At 42.3% G+C, this 14,477-nt stretch overlaps 2 protein-coding genes and 1 long non-coding RNA gene across 3 annotated transcripts in view; 2 read left to right on the top strand and 1 right to left on the bottom strand.

Annotated features, from left to right (window-relative positions):
• snd1 (staphylococcal nuclease and tudor domain containing 1) overlaps positions 1-14,477 on the bottom strand; it is a 176,705-nt gene that overhangs the window by 88,059 nt on the left and 74,169 nt on the right. The window lies entirely within an intron of this gene.
• The window catches only part of LOC309497602, a 173,546-nt gene that overhangs the window by 3,523 nt on the left and 155,546 nt on the right, over positions 1-14,477 (top strand). The gene's annotated exons all lie outside the window — the stretch shown is intronic.
• lrrc4.1 (leucine rich repeat containing 4.1) lies at positions 515-14,471 on the top strand. Its single transcript, XM_082167813.1, has 2 exons — positions 515-1,736; positions 1,888-14,471. Exon 2 carries the CDS (start codon positions 2,505-2,507, stop codon positions 5,076-5,078), a length of 2,574 nt encoding a protein of 857 aa, XP_082023939.1. The 5' UTR covers positions 515-1,736; positions 1,888-2,504; the 3' UTR covers positions 5,079-14,471.

A 14,477-nucleotide genomic window follows, 5' to 3' on the forward strand; every position in this document is an offset into this window, starting at 1 on the left:
ATTGTGGCTCAGTCAGTGTCACACCTGAATGAATGGCTAATTATGCAGAGTCATTATGCAGAGTGGGTGGGACTAAGGTGTAAACTACTCCTCCCCCTCGCATATTGGCTTTCCAAGCAAAACCTGTTTTACACCATTTAAATCAATGTATTTTTTTTTGTGAACGATAAAGCAAGACTATTTTCACATAATTTTGAAGCTAGAACTGAAAGGGACAACATCCATTAGTCAAAAGTCTTGTGGGCACATATTTTGTATGAGTTTTGTGGTCTTATTTCAGCAACTTTCATTTTTATTTTTTTAAATAACCACGCATAAACATTATTCTCTTAAAAATACAAACATCTACATACATGTTGCTCGCATATTATGGTAGGCCTGTTTGTGCTATATAGAGTGAATTTACACCTTTGCCATTAACATGTTTATAAATAACTGAAAAAAGCACAAATGTCAGAGCATGTCAGAACATCTCAAGGGCCCCAAAAACAGCTTGGTCCCCAGAGGGTTAAGAGAGTCCCAGCAGGGAGTGTGGAGGACAGACTAAAATCATTCATCAATTGGACTGTTTATTTGTGGAAAGAAGTAACCGTCTCCAAATCACAGCAGTTCATTGCCAGACTGCAGACAACTCTAAACAGATCTACAAAATACGGGAACCTTGAAGAGAGAGGGAAAAAGACGGGGAGAGAGGGACAAATATGGGGGAGAGAGGGAGGGAGAGGAAAGATGAGAGAGAGAGAGAGAGAGAGAGAGAGAGAGAGAGAGAGAGAGAGAGAGAGAGAGAGAGAGAGAGAGAGAGAGAGAGAGAAAGAGAGAGAAAGAGAGAGAGAGCGAGAGAGCGAGAGAGCGAGAGAGAGCGAGAGAGAGAGAGAGAGCGAGAGAGCGAGAGAGCGAGAGAGAGAGAGAGAGAGGGGGGCGGATACGGATGAGCTAACGTACTAAAACCAATGCATCAAACCAATGCACTGCTTGGAGTGTGATGCGTCAGCAGTACATTCACGTTTTCATTGAAGGACAAAAAGAAGAGCAGGCAAGTAAGCCTGCGTCCTGGGTGACTGCTACTGCACCACAGAACACAGCGAAAAACATCGGTGCACAGCAGCAGGAAGGACTAACCCGGTGCCGGCGAGGTTAAAAATAAAAAGGAAAGAAAGGAGGGAGCAAGGAAAGATGTTGGTATGGGGAGCCACTTTTCCCTTGCCTCAGCGCTCGTCCACCAGCTTGAGCCGGACAGCTGTGCCGCTGACAAAGCTGAGAGCTTCAACTCTGCACTGAGCTCAGAGTACTGCAGCGCTATACGGATACTTCTCTGATCAACACAACGTCACAGAGAGGGGGGAGAAACACACTCCTTTTTCTCTCATTCCAGGGAGAGAGAGAGCACGCTCGAAAGCAGGAGAGAGCGAAGGAGAACGAGGCAGAGAGAGAGCGATCTCTCTCCAGTGAGCGAGCCTTCTTACGGAGCTGTCTCTGCACTGATGCCTCCCTTTACACCTTCCCTGGACTCTCATCATCAACTTCTTACAGAAAATTATAAGGATAATTGGGAAGTGTGTAGAAAGAACCCTAAAGCCTTCGCTGTGTGATAGCGCGTGTATGAAGATCGAACCCGGAGCTACTTAAGGAAAGAAATGCGCTAATGACCGCAGTGTCACTATCTTTTCAGCTGGACATGGTGCTGACAAATCGAGCGGACAAAACATACTGAGAGAAAGGGAGACGGACAAAGTAAAGTGAGTGGGAACATTAGAGGGGCACTTTTATTATTCTTTAAACAAAAGCATAGACAAACATTTGAAAAGACTGGATTTCTCATTCTTATTCCTCTCTCTTTCCCCCCTCTAACTACCCCTCCCTTTTTTTCCTCCCCCTACACTGGTTTAGCATGTGTGAGCGGTCCTCTATGGAGACACAGGCATTTAGTAGCAGCGTCAAACGGAGGTATCCAAGGACAAGCATCTGTGGATAGTGCAAGAGTGAACGCTTCTATAGGAGCCAAACTGGATTGGTACTCTTGCCTAAAGCTCTGAGGCCCTGCAGAGCCACTACACATCTTCTCGGATGCTCCTCTGTGGATTTATTAGGGGCCATTTTGGCATTCATCTCTTGTTTTCTGACAAATGAAAAAAGAGAAGGCTTTGCTTATCCTGGGAATATAAGAATGAGGAAAAAATCTATTTTGTGATTGCAAAAATTGGACGTATAAAACCTTTGAGGTAGGTGTTGAGCCTTTCAAACCATTTTTATACATAAAATATAGTCCCCTGTTTTATTTAATTCATTATACCTTGGCTTTTCACTTCTCCCTCTTTTCTCGAGTACTTGTCACTGAACGTTTAGCCTCCAGTTCAGTAAATGGAAAAACAATCTAGAGTTTTGTTTAACCCAGGGTAGGGCTTCATTAGTCAGAGGTGAACCCCTCCCCTTCCCCCCACTTACTACCCCCTTCTCCCCAACCTCCATCATCACCCCACGCCCCCCCAGACGATGCTGAATTATGAATGTGCCACATCATGAGTCTCCTGGGGCGGGTAGCTGTGCGTCGAGCCAGGAAAGCCGCCCTGCTCTGTGTCCTGTTCCTCATGGTTCAAGTGTGCGTGGAGGTGGCGGCCGCGGCAGGGCCCCAGGGCTGCCCGACTGATTGCTCCTGCAACAACCAGCTCAGCAAGGTGGTGTGCACCAGGCGTGGGCTCTCTCGTGTGCCACCAGGAATACCCAGTAACACCCGGCACCTAAACCTGATGGAGAACGCCATCGAGGCTGTGCAGGCCGACTCTTTCCGCAACCTCCATCACCTGGAGGTATTGCAGCTGGGTCGCAACGCCATTAGACAGATTGAAGTGGGAGCCTTCAGTGGGCTGACTAATCTCAATACACTGGAACTATTTGATAACAGGCTGACAGTGGTGCCAAGTGGGGCATTTGAGTATCTGTCCAAGCTGCGAGAGCTGTGGCTGAGGAATAACCCCATTGAAAGCATCCCATCGTACGCATTTAACAGAGTGCCATCTCTAATGAGATTGGATCTGGGTGAACTGAGGAAACTGGAGTACATCTCAGATGGGGCCTTTGAGGGACTAGTCAACCTCAAGTACCTCAACCTGGGGATGTGCAACATTCGAGGAGAGATGCCCAACCTGACGCCTCTGGTTGGGCTGGAGGAGCTGGAAATCTCAGAGAACCTCTTTCCTGAGATCAAACCAGGTTCATTTAGAGGACTGTCATCACTCAAAAAGTTATGGATCATGAACTCTCAAATAGGGCTAATTGAGCGAAACGCATTTGATGACCTGGCCTCATTGGTGGAACTGAATTTGGCCCATAACAATCTAAGCTCACTGCCCCATGCTCTCTTTACCCCACTGAAGTACCTGGTGGAACTTCACCTCCACCATAACCCCTGGAACTGCGGCTGTGACTCACTCTGGCTAGCACGTTGGCTACGCGAGTATATCCCTACCAACTCGACATGCTGTGGGCGTTGTCACTCCCCTGCACACATGAGAGGCCGCCAGTTGGTTGAGCTGGACAGGGGTGACACTGGGGCAATGCAGTGCTCGGCCCCTTTCATTGCTGATGCCCCGAGAGATCTGAATATTTCTGCTGAACGTGTGGCAGAATTGCGATGTCGAACAGCGGCAATGTCTGCCGTGCGATGGCTCCTACCAAACGGGACTGTTCTAACTCATGCATCAAGCCACCCACGGATAACCGTGTTAAATGATGGGACTCTTAACTTTTCAAATGTGCTAGCAGGTGACACGGGTATGTATACCTGCATGGTGTCCAATGCGGCCGGAAATTCCAACGCTTCAGCCTATTTAAATGTAAGTGCGGCTGAACTCAACACATCTAACCTCAGTTACTTCACCACAGTCACAGTGGAGGTACTGAACCCCACATCTGAAATGCCCAAGCCTAAAACCACCACAACCACAGCAAGCGCCAGCACCACTACCACGGCCTCGCCATCCGTCTTTCAGCCGGTTTTTATCTCAACGCCTACAGTCCTGCTCCAGAGCACTGACACTCCCCCAAGTCGCCCATCTGTTGTACCTGGCTCAAAAGTGACAACAGGAAAGCCGCCCAACCCAGCCAGTACCAGTCTGGATGAGGTGATGAAGACAACAAAGATCATTATAGGTTGTTTTGTGGCAGTTACCTTGCTAGCAGCAATCATGCTAATTGTATTTTATAAACTACGAAAGCGGCATCAGCAGAGGAGCACGGTGACTGCAGCCAGAACTGTGGAAATTATTCCGGTAGAGGAAGAATTGCCACCACCAGCATCTGCTGCCAATATAGCAGGGGAGGGGGCACTGACTCTCCCAGAGATAAGGGATCATAACAGTATTTACAAACTGGACTACAACACCCACAAATCTGACTTCAGCTACAAACCAAAACTAGAATACAGTACCCATAAGCCCAGGCAAGATTTCAGCATCCACAAACACAAGTCAGACTACAACACCTACAAACCTAAAACAGACTATATGTACCAACCTACTCTGGAATACAGCTCTCATAAAGTGACGGACTATTCACACAAGTCATTGCCGGATTACCACATACACAAAAAACCTGAGCAGAGTCCCTACAAATCTGGATATAGTACTCACAAACCTGACTACAAATCTCATACTCCTAAACCAGACTTCAGTCCGTTCAAACCAGAGTATGGTGTTCCGAAATCGAAAACTGACTATAGTATGCCCAAACTCAAATCCGATTACAGCCCCTTCAAGACAGACTGTAGCCTTTTCAAACCTGACTACAGTGCTTTCAAGGCAGAGTACAGCCCCCTCAAAGCGGAATATGTCAGTTGTGACTACAGCCCCCACAAGTCCAAAATGGATTACAGTCCTCACAAGGTGGACTACAACCCACATAAGATCGACTACAGCACCCTGAAGCCCAAATACAACACTTACAAGCCACCAGGCCATGGTGCCAAATGGACAGAAAGTAACAGCATTGGAAATTCTCTGCCTCGAACCTTGCCCACTGCTATTCCTGAGGCCCTTGTCATAAAAACTCACACCAAGGAGAAAGTACAAGAGACTCAGATATAATCTGCCCCCAACAAATCAGAACCTCAGTCAAAATGACCCTCTCTCTCTCCCTTATAAGCCCACCCTCACCCCAGCATAAAAACATGCAATAGAATGCACAAAAGAGAAAAAAGACAGGAATTACTTTTTTTGTACAGAGTGCAATTCCTAAAGACTGATTCTTGTTGTACATGCTTATAAATAAATATATATGGAAAAACTGAAACTACCATGGGCTGGTAATAGAAAAGCAGATTATATTAAAAATAAGAAATTGAAACTATTTTCTAACTTATAACTCCTATTTAAAAAATGAGTTGTTTTAAGATGCTGTACTGAATTTAAGAAATGAGGGTAGTCTTGTTTAAAAAGGGCATTCTGTGTGATTTCTAAATACTACAGAGAATGCAGTGAAAAATACAACAACAAAAAAAACATTTATACTGAGAAGTCTTTCTTTAAAAAACAGAAAAGAAAAAGGTCAATGTTGATCTTTGCAGGTTTATCTTGTAAAAGCACCATGAATTTGTACTGTGCCAAATGTTACAAATGCAATAAAAGGATTTTTGGAAGAAGAAAAAAAAGAGAACCATTTAGATTTTTTTCCCCCTCTCTTGATGTACTGTTACGATCAGCCAAATGCTTTAGACACTGCAGTAGGGCTCACTGCAGTTCTGCTTTAACCCTCAGAGTGCTGGGTGCCGCTCAAGTCTAAAAGGCTGGGCAGAGGCTGCCTTTCTTTCTTTTTCTTTTTCCTTTGTATGCTTTCCAGCACTGCAGTGGCTTAACTGAGCTTATATAATTTATTGGTGAACTGCTATTTTATGTCACAAGAGATGGCTGGTTAAAAATAAAATAAATAAAAATTCACTGCCTTAAGGTATTACCCAAGTTCTGCCATTAGTGTCAGGAAAACATTATTGTGAAGTTGATGCACGTTGTTATTTGGACAATTTCTGACTGCAGGTGGTTCAAAAGACATTAAACGAGACTGAGGTCTGCACACACAAAAAAAACCAAAAAAAAAACCTAGCCTGTCTTTGCTTATAGCACTTTAGAGTGGTCTGGTCAAAAAAACGGTTGATTCATTAATTTGAAAAAATATTGTGAGGGAAGCATCCATTTATTTTTAACCCAATTTTTTTTTTTTTTTATTGTATCACTACTGATTTCCTACACGTTTATGAGCCAATGCATTAGACATTGACATCACACAAATGGGCAGTGAGGCGTCATAAGTCAAGCAGCTTTTGTATGCTCAAAAGAGGTGCATCATGACATATTGCACAGGCTCATTGCGTACCTCTCTCTTGTATGGCAAGGCTTGTTTGAATGTCAGCAACTGCTTTCTATCTTGGCTAATTGAAATGCAAAGACTAAGAAATAATGAATGATATAAAAAAAATTAGGACACAAATTGATGGCATATTAGAGGGTAATAAAATATAATATATGTTTGCATTGCAGGGTATATTGGCTGAGTGCATGCAGGCTGTCTGGGAGATTAAAGCTGATTACATGATAATTGATCCAGCTCACATAGATACACACCCTTCAAAAAGTTGGTACATCTTTTCAGAGTGAGACTCAGTACTCACTGTACACCTAGAAAAAACATGTAAGCACACACACACACACACACACAACAAAAAAGATTGCTGCTTTAGGCTGTGCAGCGCCCCAGTTAAGACCGGCCTCACACTGTTTGTATCTGCGCTTTAAAAAAAGAAAGTCAATGGGAGCAGTATTTCTGTATTCAGTGTCTTTGAGTAATTTTGACTGTTTGTCAAAGGGGTGTAGGATACGTTTACACCACAGGCCTCGATTTAGTGGTAGTTTGGGAAAATTGTTGGTAAGTGTACGGATAGGTAAAATAACTATATAGCTATCTCAACATAAATCTAGTATTCGTTTAAACTTGAACTGATGCCACATTAAAATAACACCTGTGTCTCCACTTTCACAGCGAATAAACGCAAAAACACAGAAACAATAACCACAGATTTCTACGTAAACAGAACTTAAAAGCTGAAGTGTAATTTCAGCTCCACTTAGGGCATGAAATGGAATCAATCATTATTTTACAAGTCTCCCAAACAGTCTTGCTTTCCATCATTTGACCAAACAGTTGAGCCGGCCCCAAAATCGCGCTATTAATCGAGTCCTATAAAACCGGACCACTAAAACATCTGCAAATTTATCAAGGGTATAAAAAGTTAAACAAAAGAAAAAAGAAAGATCAGTCACTACCTGCCTTCGTTTTTTATATATATATATTCAGGTAGAGCATCATATCAGAATTTATTTCACAGCTTATAACCCTTGTTCTGGTGTCTTCACAAACAAAGCCGCTGTTGCCGCAATAACTTTAAAACTGCAATTATAGCCAGTGAGCTGCCGCTTATGCAGCCGAAAGTCAGAGCTATAATTGCCAGCCTGGTTTTAATGGAGTATTGTACGGGACTGAAGTGGATCCTTGTGCAAGTAGCATATAAGAGCAGAGAAAGAGAATAAAGGAAGAGGGCGCATTCTGCCGAAGGGTTTGAGAACCCTTCATGCTCTTCAGCCCACTAGTGAGAGAAAGTGACCCGCATTCACCAAACTAGGCTGCGGTGTGGCTCACGAGGCAGACATTTACAATAATATATCTGTTCAAACACAAGAGGGAATAATAGAGGAGATGCTATTAAGAAATGACACCCCAGAAGTGGGGGGTTTAGGTCGGCACAAGCATTTTCAACATTTCAATTACAAGGCAACACATTTTGGCTAAATATTGCATATAAAAACAGGCATTTGAATCAAAAAAGATTGAGATTTAACAGCATAGGACTAGAAAGAGCAATTGTGCAGCAGTATGAAAGAGAAGAGTGAAAACATGAGGCACGACTGCCAGCTACAGCCGAAGAGAGGAAGGTTACGGCTGTAATGACTGGGCTGTACCAGTGGAGGTGTAAAAAGTGGGTAGGGGCATTAATAAACTACAGATGGAATGTAGATAGTGGGGCCAGTGATGGACAACCCTGAAATGAGGTCAGAAACCTGGCTCATACCATGCAGGGAGGGTATGACTTTATTATGGTGCTGTTGATGGTGAGAATATCTGCTGTATGTCTTAATTTCTTGTGCTTAAAGGGGTCATTAACAGTTGATTTCTGTCCCCCACACATAAAAGATGCGTTTTATTTATTAGGGTAATTAAAAGTGATAGACTGCTATACTGCCTAGGCTGCTCAAATGGCTGATATCAGGCCATTTTGTTTCTACAACCAAGCTCTACTTGGCTAAAAATGGGAATTGTAAAGAACTAAATTTTGGTTCTAATTATTCTTAATGATTCCAGGTCCATCAACAATTATTTTGTGCTTTTAACAAAAGACACTAGAAATAAAATACAGAATTTTTTATTTATTTAATAATACACTGATCAATTCAATTATTTTTAGATGCTGCAATCCAATCCAATAGTTATGTAATTCAATAACTATAGATTATATATGTAAAAAAAAGAAAAAAATGATTTCTTTAATTAATTTTTTAAAATCTTGCAAGCCTTAAGTACAACATAATAACAGTACATTTGAAGCTTTGAGTCATTAGTTTGGCTGGACTACTCTGATCATGCTAAATGGTACTGATTCACTAAAAATAATTGGTTCACAAGAGTCAGTTCGAGAATCACATGGTCGTAGATTCAATTGCAATGTTGTTGTTTATGAAATGGAACAAGTTCACAATTCCCAACCCTATCCGAGCCAAAGTATTTATAGTGAACAGTAGTGACAGTTCATCTTTGAATCAGCTCCAAAATACCAAATGCCTTGTCAATAGATAATATATAATCCATTTTCTTTATAATTTTGATTAAAATACATAGTTCCATTTCAGATAAATGTATCTAAATATGCATTTCCTGGGAATCAAACTCATGACCTTGGTATTGCCAACATCCTCCTAGTTGAGCTACAGGAACATAACTGGCACTACTTGTAATTTCTGACAATCCGTGTGTATTTATAATCTGCCTCGCAAATGCTAACTACTTAGTCTGCTGTGGTTTATATGAGAATATTTGTATATTTCTTACATTATTTGCCAAACAGCCCTTTTACAAAACCTAACAGAGCGTTTGTCATTGTCTGACCTTCTCGTTGGCAGTCCCAGGAGTGCTCCTGAACAGATGTTAACTGGCTGCACTTCTGTCTGGGCCTCAGTTCTGGCCGAAAATAAAAGTAGAGGCTTTATGACGGCCACCGAGGGCCCCTAAATGAAAGACCGCACAGTTAATCACCGTTTTGTAAGGTTTTGTGTTCTAGCCGTATCCTCGTCCATAAAGGGGGAAAAAAGGGTCCAATTACCCATGAAGTAAACACAGGAAAGAGCAGTGCTGGGGTACCAAGTCACCCGTCATTAATTCAGATGCCACTGTCTGTGGTTAATGGCCGATGCACAGATTCTGTCTCACCATTTGTTAACCTCTGTGCTGGCATACTGAAGCGACCTAGGCACTTAAAATGGAGGAAACACAAAGGTGTAGATGCTCTATATCTTCAAACAGTCGCAAATCAAGTAACTCTTTGGACAAACAATACTCACATCGCATAAAGATAGTCATAAAATCAGTATACGCGCCTGAAGACCAAAAACACAGAACAAGGGTTCTCCATAGACAAAGCAGGTAGTAAAACTGTCAGCATGCACACACTAGCACATCCCTTGGTGAGTGTTTAAAGTAGAGATCTATCTGAGGTTTATAGGCCCCTCTCCATGGCACATTTGCATCTCTTCTGTGCCATTTCACATGCCTCTGGTGGCATATGGGTTTTGGGAGGTAGCTGTTCCAGCCTTTTCCATTTTAACTTCACGCAAATGGCAGCAGTGCGAGGAGGAACTGTGTGTCCCTCCATCCTCAACATGTTTAAAACACAACCCAGAGGGCATGTGCTTCAGATTGCAGGATGCTGGGTCGAGCGCAAGCACTGCAGCAAAACGACTCCATTTGGTGCACTTTGCACTTTTTTTTCGATGTCTGACAAACAGCTCCTACGACTTCAAAAGGGAAAAATTAAACAACGTGGATGCCCAAGACAGCAGTTATCAGACCCCCTCTGATTCACTATGTCAAAGTGCCATAAGCACATGGCTTCCAGCAAAAAGAAAAGAGGAAGAGAGAAAGAGGGGGTAGAAAGTGAGAAAAGGCATGGGGAAAAAATGTGGGCCATTTGGATTGCTATCAATAGCGCTGGCATATTACGTTAATATTTGTTGCAAAAGACCTGTTTTAAAAAAAACTGAAAAATGAGAATGCATTGAACGCATATTAACCAGTCTGGTGCATCATGGGATTTGTAGTTCTTTAAAAGCTACAATCTTATTTCTTTTTATTTATTGTCACCATTTAGGAAGCTATTGAACTGTGCATAATTGCTTAAATGCAAACGCGGTATTCAAGGTGATGGATTCAAATCAAATATATTAAGAAACAGTGGGAGCAGTTATACAATTCTCAGATGGTTTTATGAGCAGGCAGGCAGTCTCTGGTTTTTTATAGACCTACATAAATGCTTTTTGAAAAATAGAGCTAGAGACAACAAAATGAAAACGGACTCTAAATAAGATTGTTTGAGAAACACAAGGAGTACTCGCATCTTTGTAAAGTCTTATCAGCAAGGCTCTGTAAATACACTGTTTCTGATGGACAGGACCATAAAAACACACAGAACAATGTAAAATGGAGACTGTGACCAACAGAGAAAGTGTTCATCAGGACAACATGCTGAGTGCAGCAAAACTCATTTTATGCTTCTGTCATTCAAAAGTCAAATCTTTTGTAAAGTCAGGACAATATTCAATCAACATCAGTGAACTAGGAGTCGAAACACTGTACTGTAATATACTGCACATGGCAATGTTACATGACCTACAACCTCACACTGTCAAAAAAAAACCCCACACCTTTAGACTACCTTTAGAGGTACAACAGTTTGTCACTGGGCTAGAACATTCTTAAGGCTAACTTACACTGTACCGACAGATTGTAAATCACCAGATTACAGCATGTACGTCACTTTTCGTACATTCCACGACCCAACAAACAACTGAACATGAACAAGCATGAACCAATGGCAACAGATGCCGACAGGGGTAACATACTGATCCTACAAAACTAAAAGAATGCGTCTATTGCCGTTGGTTGACGTCTGTCAATGCAGTGTGAATAAGCCTTTAAAAGGACAACTTTGTACTTTATCTAACCTAAAAGGTGTCTATTAGCTCTTTACTTTAGAGTAGTAATATGTAACCTTAAGGTACAACTATTTTATAGGTAAATACGTTTAACCCCCATGCAGAAACAAGTTGTTATACCCCTAAAGGTAAAATTTTTGCCAAGTTTTTTTTTTTTCCTGAGAATGCAGATGTGGAAATCTCAATGTGGTTATAGAAATAATATAGTAGTTATGCATTTGCTGTGTTCTGCAGGGCTTTTTTGTGATGCAAGTGAAATTCGTATAAATCTAAATATAAGACTTTAGTTTATTTGATGTTATTTAATCTTAACAGTTTTGGAGATTTTGGTCTTTCCCCACTCAGCTCTGCTTTATGCATATTTGCCAAAGAGAAAAAAGCTCCCTGTAGTGCTGCCAAGATGGCCGCCGAGCGAACTAACTATGCTTCTGATGATCGACAGACACTATAACGTCTGCTTAAGACGTTTTTGTTTGTCTCTTTGCCTAAAGCAGTGAGAATGGGCTTCCTCCGGCAATCCTGGAGGGACAATGGAAGACATATCTGGTGCATCCTTTGCATCAGCATTACCCGTCTCTAAAAGTTCAGAGAGGAAACTCATAGTACCAGTCGATAAAAGTGTCAAAATCATTCAAAACCCACCGCCTTTGAGAAAAAAACACAAAAAACAAAACATGTTACTAACAGGGTAGTAGGCATTCAAATACTAGTTTTGTTTACATTCACCTGTGACATGCTAATTAACTGAAAGTGCACCAAAGTAACAGGTACGCTGACACGAGCCACGTCTCTGAAGCGGGTCATATTTCAGAACGCTCTGAAAGGCACATGCTCTAATCAGCATGCATTGCCCTGAAGGAAGCGGCACACAAACGCAGCCAGGCCAGCCTGACATTTCCTGGCTGATGGAGGTTAGCACCTGCTAAATCAGCTCAGGTGACAGCACACCGAGCGGCAGCAGCTTCATTTCTAGATGCGAGCAGCACTGATGCCAAAAGAGCGCTGGATACATAGAGTAGATTAATACAGCTGTAAATCTAAGCCAGCATCCCAGAGGGTTCTGGGAAATGAAAGAGATGCACTTGATGCATAGGCAACGCCAGAAAGAGGTCATGCTTAAACTATTTTCCATTTTAAGACAGCAAAACTCTGTAAGAACACAAACTTGGCTTGCCGTACACCTGCGCAAGCTCAAATCCCACGCTACTCCCACTGAACATAAACATCAAGAGCTTAGGCCCCAGGCCCATGGCGCAAGACGTGTCCGGTGCCAGGTTTCGCGTGTCGCGCTGGCAGGTCTTGTGCGCAAGAAGCTCGGATATCGTCGGGCACCTCGCTGGCATGCAGCAGGGGTGAATCGAGCAGCCCGGCACATGGCTCACCTCCCAATTGTGCTGGCACAGGCCATGCAAACGTGTCTAAATCATGACAAACAAAGTCATTAGCAGTCCCTTGGAAGTTCAGAAAAGATAAAGCCACAGAGGCAAATGTGCGGAAGCTAACTCCATCACTTTTAAAGAGGTGGAAAAGCACAGGATGGCCAAATTCCAGCCACATTCTGGCACAAGAATGTGGTCAAGAAAAGCAATAAAGAGAAAGAAAAGCAATGGCCAAACGCTACACCTAGCGAGCATCTTGCTGTCAGTGCGCGCTCCGCAGTTAAGACGGCTTTCTCTGAACCTCCCTTCTCAGGCGTGAAAAAGCTCCATTTCAGAGTTCTGGCTGGCAGAGCCACAAATGCACATGCTCCTAATGCTCTCATTAGTGTAATTGAGCAAAAATGTCAGCATAGCTGCAGCTATTTCCATTTTCTTTTTTAAGTTGTGCAGAACTCATTTGTAGGCGCAGGCTGGAACACAAATGATGAGAAAACTCTTAGAAGCGCGAACATGTTTTTTGTTTTTTTTGGGCGAACGCATTTGTGCGAAACCTGTGTTCTTTGTAAAGCACTTTAAGAGGCAGATGCTTTCGTCATTAATACTTGTATTATCGCACACGCTACAGCGCTAACAGACTTGTCCAAACGCACACACAAGCAGAAAAGATAACTATTTGGATTGGATTAACAACCGCTATGATCTAGACCATATGGTATCCCTTTTTTTGCCAATTACCCTTTATAGCTTTGCCTTTTGGACCATCAGTCAATAGTGCTGCTTGAAGTTTATGGCTGCAAGTATCAGAAAGTAATGTGTAATGTTGGGTCAGCCATCTTGTTAATGTGACTTCGCACAGCTCTTGTTCTGCCTAAAGCGAGAGCTATGAGACCATTACGGGCTCTGATACACACGTACACAGGACAAAAGTAATGAAACAATCGCCTGTGACGAACTTACAGATCGCACTACAATAACAAAGCCACACTGACCCAAACACACTCCAATGAACTATTAAATACATGGTATTGCTGACTACCTTATGATACACGTCGCAATCCAATATACACTACATCACAATATCAATTCTATTACGATTGTTTCAACTGAATTCAAAACTATTTCTGATTATATTAATGTAATATAATGTCTAATTAAATATTATATTTTATAATCAGCATCAACTCTTTATACAACGTATGCATACTTGGACATTGAACAAATATCAATAAGTAATATAATGCAGCAACTATTATTTATATCTCAAAGAGAAGAGAAAGAGAAATATCAAATATATAAAAAACACCACTCCAACATGATAAATAGAGGTTCTGCGTTGTATTTCATTGACACTGAATTGAATTTCAGGGACATTATCAATGTTTTTGGCCGTGAACTTGAGCTAATTTCTGACCCTGAATAAAGTGATAAATCAAGCTTTTCTTTCTGCACTATTAGGGGAAAATTCAACCCTATTTGAAGCTCAATAGATGGATTCTGTCCTGATTGCCCTTTCTCTCGAGCCGTGTGGGGTGGGGGAACGCTGACGTGGCGGGGAAGATTAGGCCCTCTCCTCTGGGCTGTCGGGGTGTCCTGTCTGCCAGAAGAGGTCAGGCATTGTGCTGGAGTAAGCTACTGCAGGATTACACTCCCAGAGCTGATTCCTGAGGATAGAACAGCCCCGGGGCCCCACAGCAGGGACTAGAACTTCACATACACACCTGAAACGAGACACACACTCGCTTCATTTTGTACACACTCTAATTAGCTAGAAAAGTTGGAATACCCATAAGCGAAC

This window comes from Leuciscus leuciscus (genome assembly GCF_965113295.1).
Source record: "Leuciscus leuciscus genome assembly, chromosome: 4".
In the NCBI taxonomy this organism is placed as follows: Eukaryota; Metazoa; Chordata; class Actinopteri; order Cypriniformes; family Leuciscidae; genus Leuciscus; species Leuciscus leuciscus.

Bases quoted from the DNA above. Each gene is read 5' to 3' on its own strand.
- lrrc4.1 (XM_082167813.1), top strand. From the start codon at position 2,505: ATGTGCCACATCATGAGTCTCCTGGGGCGGGTAGCTGTGCGTCGAGCC.